At 33.0% G+C, this 14229-nt stretch overlaps 1 protein-coding gene across 9 annotated transcripts in view; it reads left to right on the top strand.

The window, feature by feature from the left end:
- ARHGAP5 (Rho GTPase activating protein 5) overlaps positions 1-12957 on the top strand; it is an 81262-nt gene extending 68305 nt beyond the window's left edge. For all 9 annotated transcript variants that reach the window (XR_015149781.1, XR_015149780.1, XM_086363691.1 and 6 more), the window contains exons 5-7: positions 1497-1628; positions 3593-3698; positions 9385-12957. Coding sequence is in view for 7 of the 9 variants with exons in the window: in XM_086363691.1 (XP_086219817.1) it covers positions 1497-1628; positions 3593-3698; positions 9385-9712 (566 nt within the window). In the remaining 2 variants the exon portion in view is untranslated. The remainder of the gene's footprint in view (positions 1-1496; positions 1629-3592; positions 3699-9384) is intronic.
- The last annotated feature ends 1272 nt before the right edge of the window (positions 12958-14229 follow it).

Raw genomic sequence — 14229 nt, 5'->3', positions numbered from 1 at the left:
GTGCCCTCCTTCAGATCTTTCCAACCCAAGGATCAAATCCACATCTCTTACATCTCCTGCATTGGCAGGCGGGTTCTTTACCACTAGCGCCACCTGGGAAGTCACTTACTGTCTTTGTGATCTCTGGAAGTTAATCTTTCTGAACAGCAACTTTTTAATCTAGAATTGGGCTTCCCTTGTGGCTCAGATGGTAAAGCGTCTGCCTACAATGCGGGAGACCAGGGTTCGATCCCTGGGTCGGGAAGTTCCCCTGGAGAAGGCAGTGGCACCCCACTCCAGTATTCTTGCCTGGAAAATCCCATGGACGGAGGAGCCCGGTAGGCTACAGTCCATGGGGTTGCAAAGAGTTGGACATGACTGAGTGACTTCACTTTGCTTCAGAATGGGAGTGATAAAAATAACCGAAGAATAATGAGATAATGCATATGATGAATTTTCTGTGCCAGACACTGTGTTAAATGTTGATTGGGTAGCTTATATTTCAAGGAATGTAGCCTGCCTAAGGAAGTAAGCGTTAGTAAATACAAGTTTTTAATCATAAAATCTTTATAGTTTTTTTAAATGAAATAAATTAAATCTTCAGTAATAGAATATTATATAAATTTTATGTCTGGGAGAATGTTTTATAGTTGTTAAAATTGTTTATGTGTGGAACAAAATGTAAAGATTGGTGATTCTTGGTTAAGGGTATGTGTGAGTTCTTTGTATTTTTATTATTATTGCAGAATTTCTACAAGCTTGAAATTGCAATGAAATGTTTCCTGCTCCCTTAAAAATTATTTAAAAGATTTTAATAACCTTGGATAATGCCTTAAAAATGAAATTCAATATAAAATATATATATGTGATTCATCTTTTTTTTTTCAAATGAGCAGAAAAGGGATGAAAGGAAACATGCTAAAGTATAAACAGTGATTATCTCTTGATTATGAGGGTACTTTTTTCTTTATCATAAGTATTCATTGTATTTATAAAAGGAAAATAAGACTTTAAAATAGCAAATTAACCTTATAATACACCTTTACTGTGTTCTGTTCTTATTCATTTAAAGTTAGAACTTCACTGATAAGTGTTTAAAGTGTTTTATATTAAAATTTTTAAAGTATAAGTTAAAAAGTTGAAGCTTGAATTTATATGTTTGATTCCTATCTTTGTGTCTCTGTTTCCTTATGACCTATTTTAAAAATAGCTTACATTGAACAAAATGTTTTAAGAGAAGAGAAATGTTAAATAATATTGCCTGTATACTAATAAGCCTAACAGGTTTTTTTATTGTAACAGAAAATGCTCCTTGCTTGGTTTTCTCTTTCATTATCTACAGTTTTATCAGGCAAACTTACATTAAAACAATGGGGGAGAGATGAATCTGCCTTTAAATAAAGGTGATCAATGAGAAGACTTAAATATCTTTGGATCTTCAAATACCTGTTTAGCTTACTTCTCTTGTTATAAATTTAAATTTATTATAATTTTTAATTTCAATTTTTGTCTTGTAGATCATAATATCAGTCTAGTATCAATGGAAGTAACAGTAAATGCTGTAGCTGGAGCTCTTAAAGCTTTCTTTGCAGATCTACCAGATCCTTTAATTCCATATTCTCTTCATCCAGAGCTACTGGAAGCAGCAAGTAAGTATAAGCCTTTTTTTTTTTTTTTTGAGAGGGGTGATGGTAGTGGGTTTGTACATTGGTTGCTATGTGTTAAACGAGGTCATTCAGTAGAATGTGTAGCAAATAAAAATTCAGCTTCTAGAGCTGTCTATTAAAGTTCTTTCCCTTTAAATACTTTTAGCTAGCCTCCTAGATGACTAGGTGCTCCTAGTAGTTAGATCATAGTGCTGGAAGTTTGAGGTTTGTGTTTGAATCAAACTCAAAGGCATTGTTAGGAAAAAGAAATTAATTCTTCAAATGAATGTATCTGTAACGTACTTCAGTAAAGTATGTTTTTTTTTTTAAATATGTTTTAAGTCAAAGAAATTAACTTTGGCCTCATGTCTTAAGTCAGTTTTTGAGAGAGTTAGACAGGAAAATGAATATTTATTCAGTATTGATTCTTACTTGGCATAATCATTCATCCAGATGTTTCCACTTAGCAGATACTCATTTGTCATCTGGAAAATGAGGAAAAAAAGGTCTATTTGACTGTCAGGTGACCTAGTGCTTAATTCCTTACTGTGTTCTCAATATTTAGTTTCTAAGTATTTCTCTTCAATATGTCTTTCTGATTCCAAGTCTTCAGACTCTTTAGAGTGAAGTTACTTTCTTACGGTTTTGATTGTTAGAGTTCTCAGTTAATTTTCTTTTAATTAAAATCCACTTCAATATATTGGCACACGATCCAGTTGCCTTATACATAGTCTCATATATAAACTGGGAAAATGGTCCATTTGATAGCTTAGATTTTCTTCCTTTTTGACTGTAAACAGTAGCCTTAGAACTTTCCTAGTTAGGAAATTATTGAGGGCTGATTTAGAAGTAATATGTGGCAAATGAGAAATTTGTTAGTACTTGGTTTTTGGGCTTTCCTGGTGGCTCAGATGGTAAAGAATCTGCCTGCAATGTGGGAGATCTGGGTTTGATCCCTGGGTCAGGAAGATCGCCTAGAAAAGGGAATGGCTACCCACTCCAGTATTCCTGCCTGGACAATCCCATGGACAGAGGAGCCTGGTGGGCTACAGTTCATGGGGTCGCAAAGAGTCAGACACAGCTGAGTGACTAATACACAGTAAGTGGTATTCATACTACCTGTCATGAGTTGCTATGCAGATTGGACCCCTCCAGAGGAACCCACTATTATTTTGGAAGAAAGAAGTGAATGAGGAAGAGAAGCAGTAAGGGTGCTCTCTTCTCTCCTCCTATTTATCGCAGAACTGCCTTTCAGTTATCCTGTTTCATAATTTGCATAAGTTTGAAAAGTAACTGACCACTGTAGTGATTGTGAAAAAAGATGTTTGATAAGCTAAGTGAATTATAAATAAGTATATGGTGATGCTTTAAATCAGGTGCTGGCAAACTCACCTGTGGGCCAAAAATTCAGCTTGCCATCAGTTTTTAGAAGGCTTTCAAGCTAAGAATGTTTTTTTTTACATTTTTAAATGGTTGAAAATGTTAAAAGAAAAAATTATATGTTAAAATTATATGAAATTCAGATTTTTTTTTTTTAAGTTTTATTGGAACAAAGCCACTCTTGTTGCATATTGTCTATGGCTGCTTTTGTACAACTGCAGAGTTGAATAGTTTCACCCACAAAGCCTAAAATATTTACTGTTAGTACCATGAATATTAAGAGCTTAACAGATTTATTAGTAATTAGTTGATTCTAAGTCAGTACCTAGTTAGATGTTGCTTTAAAAAATTACTAATACACGATTTCGCCATCCCCAAGTTATTCAGTTATTAGCTTTCTGAAGAGTTACTGTAATAAATGATAATCTATTTATTAGCAGATTCTTTACATTTTCTTTGTTTTTGTTTACCTCTCCTAACATATTTCATATACATTCTTGATTGTTTTATATAATAAGCATAGTAAGAAGCTTTATCAGTATTTTTTAATGTCTGTGTTTCATACAAATTCCTCACTACTTTTACAGAAATCCTGGATAAAGCAGAACGTCTTCATGCACTGAAAGAAATTGTTAAGAAGTTTCATCCTGTTAACTATGATGTATTCAGATATATAATAACACATCTAAACAGGTATTTTTATTTTTTGTTTTTGCAAGTAAAATGCACTACAGATTTCAACATAACTATAAATTGGATAATTTTAAGATAGAGACAAACTAAACAGATAGTTCAATTTTGAATCTCTAGATCACTTTTTCCTGGATTTGTAAAATAGGTTTTTCATCAACCTTTTTAAAGAAAGATATATGACCCTTTTAGTATACATAATGATTTTATAAAAAGTAAGTGTGGTGAGTACTTTTTTTTTTGTCAAAATGACACTTAGATAATTAACCAAATCAACCTGTTTGAAGTTGGAATAATTGAGATTTAAAGAGAAATCATATGCTCAAATGGCACATCTTATGATTAGAATCCAAATTTTATTAAGTGATTTAATTCCCTCTTCTTTTGTGCTATTTCTTTTGTATATCTTGCTTGTTTTGTTTAGATAGTCTTCATAGTGAAAGTCTATTAGAAACTTGAATTCATATTACCATCCTTCTTGACTGAAATGTATAACATTATCCAATATCAAAAACCTTAAATAGTGTAGAGCTTCAAGTTCATGCTTTTCTCTATAAAGAAACTCTTGCCAATATCATTCGTTAAATGAAAGAAAATACTGATATTGTATAATGGGATAAACCTCAAGACTTTGGAGTTAAATAGATTTGGTTTTGAAATGTTTTTAGTTCTGTGGCCTTGAACAAATTTTTTAACCCTTCCTAAGTCTTGAAAATCACTGCAGATGGTGACTTCAGCCATGAAATTTAAAAGATGCTTACTCCTTGGAAGAAAAGTTATGACCAACCTAGATAGCATATTGAAAAGTAGAGACATTATTTTGCCAACAAAGGTCCATCTAGTCAAGGCTATGGTTTTTCCCACTGGTCGTGTATGGATGTGAGAGTTGGACTGTGAAGAAAGCTGAGCGCCAAAGTATTGATGCTTTTGAACTGTGGTGTTGGAGAAGTCTCTTGAGAGTCCCTTGGACTGCAAGGAGATCCAACCAGTCCATTCTAAAGGAGATCAGCCCTGGGATTTCTTTGGAAGGAATGATTCTAAAGCTGAAACTCCAGTACTTTGGCCACCTCATGCGAAGAGTTGACTCATTGGAAAAGACTCCGATGCTAGGAGGGATTGGGGGCAGGAGGAAAAGGGGACGACAGAGAATGAGATGACTGGATGGCATCACCGACTTGATGGACCTGAGTTTGAGTGAACTCCAGGAGTTGGTGATGGACAGGGAGGCCTGGCGTGCTGCAATTCATGGGGTCGCAAAGAGTCGGACACGACTGAGCAACTGAACTGAACTGAAGTCTTGATTTTCTTGACTGTATAAGAGTGAGAAGAATAACACCTCACAGAGTTGTTATTGAGACTGAGAGTCCACCCTTCACAATATTTTCTACTAACATTGTAATGAACTCATGTTTGGTTTTTTTAAGCTAATAATGTCAGTGTCCAAAACAAGTACATTTCAGTCTGTAGCTCTTAAAAGAGAATATTAAAGTTTTGTTGTTTTCAGTGTAGCATAAAATTATAAACATTTCTAGTAACTTCTCTGAAGTCTCCCTCTCTGAGAAAATACCAGCATATATAACATTGCAGTATAGGTAGTGGAATTTCCTCTTTTGAAAATTACCATACAGGTGGTTCATGCTTTAACAGATGTGTACAGGGTACTAGAAGAGAGGTTATCTCGTATGGAATGTTGGGATGGTATATGAACATATTATTTTATAGTTTGATTGAAGTGCTGAAATAATTAAACTTCATTAAAAAATAATATGGAAAAGGGACAAAGGAAAGAGCATGTTCAAAGAATCATGTGCTGGTCCACCATCAGTGTTATGTTAGACACTTGGTGTGTTTGACTCCAGTGATACAACAGTTAGTGACAACAGGCACATTTGATACATTGAGGAATAGCAAAGAAGCATATGTTGCTTGAGCAGAGTGAAGGATAGGACAGTACTACTCAGAGTGTAACCTACGGACTAGCTTTAGTCCTCAAAATATTTTCACAAGGAGGTTGCTTTCATGTATATCACTAATTTCACTGTTGAGTTCAACTGACATTTAAGGGGTTGGGGTAGGGAGTAAGTGTCAGTGAAAAAAAACATTGCATGATTGTTTCTCTGAATGGTGTGGGGAGCCACTAGAAAGTAGAATAGAGAAATTGTATCACCAGACTTAAATTTTAAAAGAAATACTCAATTATTGACGATAATGGGTTTACTCTTTGTGCCATGTACTCTTATAAGTGCTATACAGATATCAGTAAATAAAATAATCACACGTTTCATGGAACTTACATTCTAGTATAGGAAATAAATGATAGATATATAATAGGTGATTGACAGATTGCAAAAATTAATCCATAGAGTTGTTCTTTAAATATATTCTCTTTCACCTTTCATATTCAGTGAGTTACTGTGTCATATTAGTTTTTTCTCCTAATTATTTTTCCTTTTCATTCCTCTGCCACTGCTTTAGTTTTAATTTCATCATTTCTCATTTAGGGAACTCTAATTTTTCATTGAGCTCTCTCTGCCAGTTTTTCTTTCTCCTTTGATCACAATGCCAGAGTGATCGTTTTGAAAACTCTTTCTGTAAAGATCACTTATATCCTGAAGAAAAAAATCCAAACATTAACATTAAGTGGCCTAGTTCTAACTTATTCTGTTAAATTTCCTTTCCGTTTCCACCACGTTATTATTACAGTGCCACTGTATTAAACTGATAGCATTTAACAAAAAGTATCAATTTGTGCCTGGCTCCTTATCACATCTTAACATAACTGCCTTAGTCTTTCTCAAAATTCAGTCCTCAAATCAGCAGCATCAGCAAAACCTGGGCGTTTGTTAGGAATGCAAATTAACAGACCCAACTCAAGACATAATTATCAAACTTGTGTTTTAACAGGCCCTCCAGAAGATTCTGATAGACACTGAGAACCACTGGGAGGTGGTGGGTTTTTTTTTTTAATGTTGATTTACAATGTTATGTTGGTTTCAGATGTTCAGCAAAGTGATTCAATTACATACTTTCTCAGATTCTTTTCCATTATATGTTATTATGGAATATCAAACATAGTTCCTGTACTATACAGTAGGGCCCTATCATTTTTTGTATTTTATATGTAGTAATGTGTATCTTTTAATTCCAAAGTCTTCATTTATTCCTCTTCTGCCCTTTCCCTTTTGGTAACCATAGGTTTTCTATGTCTGTGAATCTTGTTTCTGTTTTGAACAAATAAGTTCATTTGTATCATTTTATTTTTTAGATCCTACATATAAGTGATACTGTATGGTATTTTTCTCTTTCTGACTTAACTTTGCTTAGTATGTCTCTAGGTCCATTCATTAACTACAGATAGCATCATTTCATTCTTTTTTATTCCATTGTGTATATATATTTACCATATTTTTATCCTTTCATCTTTTGATAGACACTTAAGTTGCTTCCATGCCTTAGCTTTTGTAAATAATGCTGCTGTGAACACTGGGGTGGATATATCATTTCAGTTTAGAGTTTTCATCTTTTCTGGATGTATGCCCAGGAGTGGGATTGCTGGATCATATGGCAACTCTAATATTTTAAAAAACCTCCATACTGTTCTCCATGGTAGCTACACCAATTTACATTCGCACCAGCAACAGTTTAGGAGGGTTCACTTTCTGCCACACCCTGTTCGTCATTTATTATTTGTAGACTTTTTGATGATGGCCATTCTGAGTAGTGTGTGATGGTATCTCAGTATAGTTTTAATTTGCATTTCTCTAATAATTAGTAATGTAGAGTATGTTTTCATGTGCCTGTTGGTCATCTGTATGTCATTGGAGAAATGTCTATTTAGGTTTTCTGCTCATTTTTGATTGGGTTTGTGTTTTTTTTTTGCTACTGAGTTGTATGAACTATTTGTGTATTTGAAATTAACTCCTTGTCGATCACACTGTTTGCAAATATTTTCTCCCATTCCATAGGTTGTCTTTTCATTTTGTTTATAGTTTCCTTTGCTATGCAAAAGCTTGTAAGCTTCATTAGATCCCATTTATTTTTGCTTTCATTTTTATTACTTTGGGCAGCTGACCTGAGAAAGTATTGCTGTGATTTATGTCAGAGAATATGGCTTCCCAGGTGGCTCAGTGGTAAAGAATCTGCCTGCCAATGCAAAAGACACAGGTTTGAACCCTGGGTCAGGAAGATCCCCTGGAAAAGGAAATGGCAACCCACACCAGTATTCTTGCCTGGGAAATCTCATGGGCAGAGGGGCCTGGTGGGCTACAGTCCATGGGGTCACAAAGAAGTCAGATAGAACTTAGCGACTAAACAACAATGTCAGAGAGTGTTTTGCAAATGTTCTTGTCTAGGAGTTTTATGGTGTCATGTCTTACATTTAAGTCCAATGCCGTTTTGACTTCTTTTTTTTTTTTTTGTATATCAATGTGAGAAAGTGTTCTAACCTCACTGATTTACATGTGGCCGTCCAGCTCTCCTACTTGCTGAAGACACTGTCTTTTCTCCATTATGTATTCTCCTTTGTTGAAAATTAATTGTCCATAAATGTGTGGGTTCATTTTTGGGCCCTCTATTCTGTTGCATTGATCCATGTGTCTGTTCTTATGCCAATACCATGCTGTTTTATTACTTTTGCTTTCTAGTATTTGAGAACCACTGTTGTGACTGAACTACTCTTCCTAGTATTTTACTAACACCCATTACCCTTTACTCAACTCAAACATTACCTCCCTTCTGTTTGTTTTGACTCAACAACTAGACTTGCCCAGGTTCATATCTTTCAGATTTATAGGCATTTTCAGAATTTTTATTTGACTACCACATAGACATACCTGACTGGGCCCCACTATACACTGTATTTTAAGAGAAGGTTGATTTTATTCTGATTATTCTAATTTAGTCTCTTAACAAAAGATAATGCCTTTTTTTTTTTTTTTTTTTACCACAGAACACATGTTTTTAGGGCATTTATTTTACCTCGGATGAACAATTCCTATATTCGGGGATGTGGGTCCTTTGGTTTAAGTTCTAAACTTTTTGATATGCACAGTTAAGTATAAAATTTTCCTGCTACTTTGCGCATTGAGCTATTTCTTTATGTGTGAAATGAGAGGGTTGGATAAAATATCTGAAACTTCCTCCCCATTTAATAATTTTGAGTTAAAATTCAAGATTTGATTCTTCTTGATTTTTATGTACGGTGGTAGTAATGCTTGCTCACACATTTAAAAGACTGTAAGTGCAAATTAGTAATATATGGTCATTTGTAAATTATTTATTGTTAAATCATAAGAGTTTTAAGGTAGAATGTGCTTCTGTGAACTGTTGTCATTGAAATTTGTGATGATGTGCAAGGTAGTTGGTGATTAAAAAGATTGTTTTTTTTAGAATACTAGAAACTTAATTTTTTTTGAAAGTTAAAAAGTCTCCTGGTTGGAAGTAGAATAATTTTTCTGGAAGTAAAAACCATCTTTGATTCTCATAAGGAATGGATTTTACTGCTGTCTTCTGTTATTAGAATGTAGTTGAACATGGAATGCACAAGAAGAAAATGTTTTAAATTTGAAGTTAAGATTTAAAAAAAGAAAAAGTAAAGCCAAATCATCTGAAACAATTTCCAACTCATGAATTCTTTAATTGTAATGAGTTTTGACTGGTTTCTAATTGTTCTTTTATATCATAATTTCAGGGTCAGTCAACATAATAAAGTCAACTTAATGACAGCAGACAACTTATCCATCTGTTTTTGGCCAACTTTGATGAGACCTGATTTTGAAAATCGAGAATTTCTGTCTACCACCAAGATCCATCAATCCGTTGTTGAAACATTCATTCAACAGTGTCAGTTTTTCTTTTACAATGGAGAAATTGTGGAAACTGCAAACACTGTGGCTCCAGCGCCACCTTCAAACCCAGGACAGTTGGTAGAACCAATGGTACCACTTCAGTTACCACCACCATTGCAACCTCAGCTGATACAACCACAGTTACAGACAGATCCTCTTGGTATTATATAAGTAAGAAGGATTGCAGACAGCCTGAAATTGGACAAAAGAAAATCTAGACATGCATGTTTCAGGGTTCAGTAGTATACTTCATGTTTCTTACAGATAATTCACATTCAAAATGATGAGACATTTCCTCTTTGAACTGTATGGTATTCCTTACTCATTTACATTACAAAACTAAGACCATGTGATAAGCATGACTGAGAGGTTTAATTTTTATAAACAAAAATAGCTATAAAATACAAAGCTGCTGTTGCATGCAACCTTATTGCAATCAGTATATCATTCCTGTGGCATTTTCTGTCACATTATATTGTGAATAAAATTTTTCTATAGAAATTAAATGATTTAAAAACTCACGTATATGAAACATTTAATGCTTTCCAGCCTGCTTTATGGCTGGTTTTGTTATTTGATGTGTTAATTTGAGCAACTTAATTTACTTTTAGTAGGTTGTGTAGATAACTAAAAAGCCCAGTTAAGTATTTTATTATTTCAGGCTACTTATGCCATGCTTGGGATGTTGTTTGAAGGAAAGAAAAATACATTTTAACATATTTCTGCACCTTCATCTTCTAAGTAAACCTGTGGATGATTTGATGGGGGTAAATGAAAATATTTCTTGTACACACATACCAAGGACATGCTTGTGGCTAAAGTGAGTTGATAATGTTGTGCAAAGGATAGTTGTCACCAACTCATTTCTTTATAGTCCATAATGAAACCAACATCTTGTATACTGTTAATTCTGTAAACAGATGCATGTTCAAAAGATCTATTATGGTCTTGTAATCTTAATCTAATATATTTTAGATATTTTAATTTTTTCCCTCTTGGGAAATACATTTAGTATAGTGTAGAAAATACTTCATGACATTTTCATATAAGGTTATATAACTTTTCATACATAAACATGAAATTTGTTGTAGAAAATTCTTTAAACCAAACATTTTAATCTAGGACTTCAATTATCTGTCCCTTGAATCTATTTTTATGTGGCCCTTAAAAAAACATATCCAAAAATCCATTGCTAATATAGCAATAAAAATACTTTGGGTACTGACAGCCTCTTTGGAGTATGTATATATAAAGTTGCAAACTTGTATTCATATTCTTTCTGTGATATGTTGTACTAAAATCCAAAGTGGCTTTTGCACCGTTTTGTAAAACAATTATTTTCCTTTGATGTTGGTACCAGATTTGCTGTAAATGACTGCTGCTTTGGAGGTTAAACATTTTGTTAGCAAAGTTACAACCAAAACACTAAATTACGGATAAAATTTTCAGAATTAAATGGCATAGGTAAATTTTGATAGGATTTATTCAAAATTTGTTCATTATCAAACCATGCCCCTTTTTTTTTCCCAGAAAGGAAAAAAAAAATGTGGGTTTTTGTTGCTAGGTTATATTTTGTGTAGTAAAGAAAAATTTCTTCAGTCCATGTTGTAATCTTCATACTGCAATTTTAAGGTTGTCTAATGTATACTATAGTAAATAGATGGTTTTGAGATTTGAGGCTCCTAAGAGTTTGATTTGCTCCATTTTTTCCTAAAATAAATACTGTCTTTCCCAACTGTTATGTCCTAGGTATTGTACTTCTAATTTTGACTTCAGAATCAAGATGTTGACATGAACCAGGCTGCTGTGGAAGTACATGTATATTATAAATTATCTTATTTGTGTTATACTCTTACATGTTATTATCTTTTCTAAGAAAACAAAGTCCCTATTATTCCTATTGCAAAGCACACAGGAATTAAGAAAGTACAGTAATTTTTAAAAAGAAAAATCTGGTAAATGTAGTATTCTTGTTCTATATTACTTATACCTATTGTCTATATAGCTTTAATTTATAGCTGTCAGTTTAACATCAGCATGTCTGGCAAAGAAAATTAAACTGTAAGAGTTTTATAAACTGTTTCTAGGTTGCTAAAGAATTTATTTTTCTACTATATATGGTATAGACAAAGCTCAAAACTATGTACAGGAAAAAAGCCTGACTATTTCTTTTGGAAGTAGGCTGAAAAGAGAATTTTCAGAACTGTTCATGTCTTCAGTTCATTCGGTCATAACTTTGCTATTGTAATATGTGAATCCCAGTTTATTTAAGCTACTCTCTTTTATACTGTGTTAATTTAACTTTCATGTACATTTAGTGCAACTTTTGTTATTAAAACTAGCATTTACCATTTTCCACATTTACTACCTTACACCTTCCCCAAAATTTATCTCCACTTTTCTATGCATTCTATAATTGATTTGAAAAGTTTCATAGCGGATCATTTAAAATTCTGCTTTTGGTTCAGTTAACCAATAGGTTACAGTTAATTGATAATTAAAATACAGTTTAAAGCTCAGTCTGTTACACTGAATTGATTGCGTTTGTTTTTGCCAAGGGTTTAGATATGTTTTTTAATGTTAGATAAGTAATTCTACAAGCAAAATAATATAATGAAACTTTTTTCTGGTAAGTTACTGGAAGGTTTCACTGTTTTAGGGACCTGTCATATATGAAACTTCTTAAAGGATGAAAAGAATATTAGATAGTCTCATAATTATGGGTAAATATTAAGGCATTATATTTTACAGTTTTAAATAAAATTCCATCTACACACATGTTGCCATCGTTTCATTTAAGCTTCAGTGCTTATTTCAATATTGTACTTAACACTATCTAGATTAGCAATATAAAGAAGCATAGTGGAACTGTCTAAATTTTCAGTAGATTTATGGGAAATCAAATTGTCTTCAACAGACACTTATTTAGGATATACAGTTAATTTTAGAACAAAATTCCAGGCAAAATATATTTTCATTTGAAATGGTATTTGTTAGTAGTGCTTTCTCCCTCTAATATTTACAATGTAAATAATGTAGGTACCAGCAATCTAACTTAGCCAAAAAGCAGCTTTTATTTTCCATACTGTATGTAAATAATATAGACCCTTTTTTTTTTTTTTTTGAGGTACTGGAATTTAATTTCTTATATCTCTTAGATAGTAACAGAAGGAAACAGTTGGATTAAGAACTTAGGCCTTAGCTTACATGGTGATTTTTAGTTTTTTATACGGTAATAATTGTGATGCTATTTGTCAATTGGATATAAATATATATATAATTTTAAAAAGTCAAAGTGCTTTGTTTCTTTGTTTATAATGTAATTTTTTGTGCTTCACCAACAGGATGCTGCAGTAAATTTAATATCAGTGAAGCTTCTGTGTAAAGAATGCTATGAATAAAACATTAAGAAGCTATGTGATTTTAAGTTATAGTTGCCTCTAATTTTACCATTTCATTGGTAAAAATCAACTTTTTTTTTATTCATAAAATAGGAAAATATTTTTTAAATTATGTCAGTATGGTGACATAATTTATTTTGAAAAGTGTGTTATTGAGCTTTTACTGTACCATGAGAGGAGATCCAAAATCTGTTCTGTATGTATACCTACGCATGATAATTTTAAAATGTTTGGAAAAACAAGGTTGCACAGGTTTCTTAGCTGTGGCTAGACATTATTTTGAGGTACTGGAAATATTGGAAGCCTATTCTAGTTTATAACAGAGGTGCTGACACTGAAGAATATAATATTTTTGTTTTCTTCATGGTTCATGAATATTACAGTCAAAGTTTATGGGACTATATTACCAGATTCTATGGATCTGGTGAGGTCAGTGACCTGAATGATGACTGTATATGTTTTATCTTAAGTTTAATCCTTTTAACTACCTTAATTCTTAGGCTGAACAATTTCTGATTTACTTCAAAACTTTATATCACATTTTAAGTCTTTTATTGTGTCTGAACTCTGTAAGTTCTCAGAAGCCTTTTCAGTTTATCAAATGTCTGAAAATAAAGTTTTCTAAGATTGAATAAGGGAAGGAACTACTCTTCAACATTGACTTCTTATGGTAGGGTCTGCGTGTAGTTGAGAAGACTCTTCAAGCATTAATAATGTCTGATGTCCAATGTCCAGTCATTAGAAGTGATCCAAGTACCATGATCTCTTAAGGTAGTTAAAGTCTACTGACTAATGAACTTTGGGGATATTCACTACTTAGCTGATCTCATCATCATTCCTATGAGCATGATTCCATTTTTTCCCCCTTATGGTGTTAGTTTTATCTCTGTGCTGTTGGGATCGAGGAATTGGTAAGGTTTTATCTCTGGTGCAGGGCTGGGTGGGAAAGATCCACAGTTCTCATGTTGTTTAAATCTTAAAGTGTTCGATATTAATCTTTTATAGAAATCTTTCAGGATCTTAGCTTGATGTATTAAATTTTAAATCTTGGAATTAATGCAGTGTTGGCAGTTCTGGTTTAGTTACTTTTACTCATCGTTGGAAGAGTGCCAAAACCTTGAGTAGAATGGACTTCTGCTGTAAGTAGATGCCAGGGAATTTATAGTTTAGGAACAACCTGATACTTGTTTATTCTCACAGTATAGATTTTCTGTTCAGCTTTATTTGCCTTATAAAATTTATTTTGAACTGTTTAATAATGGTTCTTGTTCTGATAGCTTGTCTGAT

This window comes from Bos grunniens, chromosome 21 (genome assembly GCF_055505025.1).
Source record: "Bos grunniens cultivar Pamir isolate PY7600 chromosome 21, Bosgru_T2T1.0, whole genome shotgun sequence".
NCBI classification, from domain to species: Eukaryota; Metazoa; Chordata; class Mammalia; order Artiodactyla; family Bovidae; genus Bos; species Bos grunniens.
This window is presented reverse-complemented; position numbering and strand designations above follow the sequence as displayed.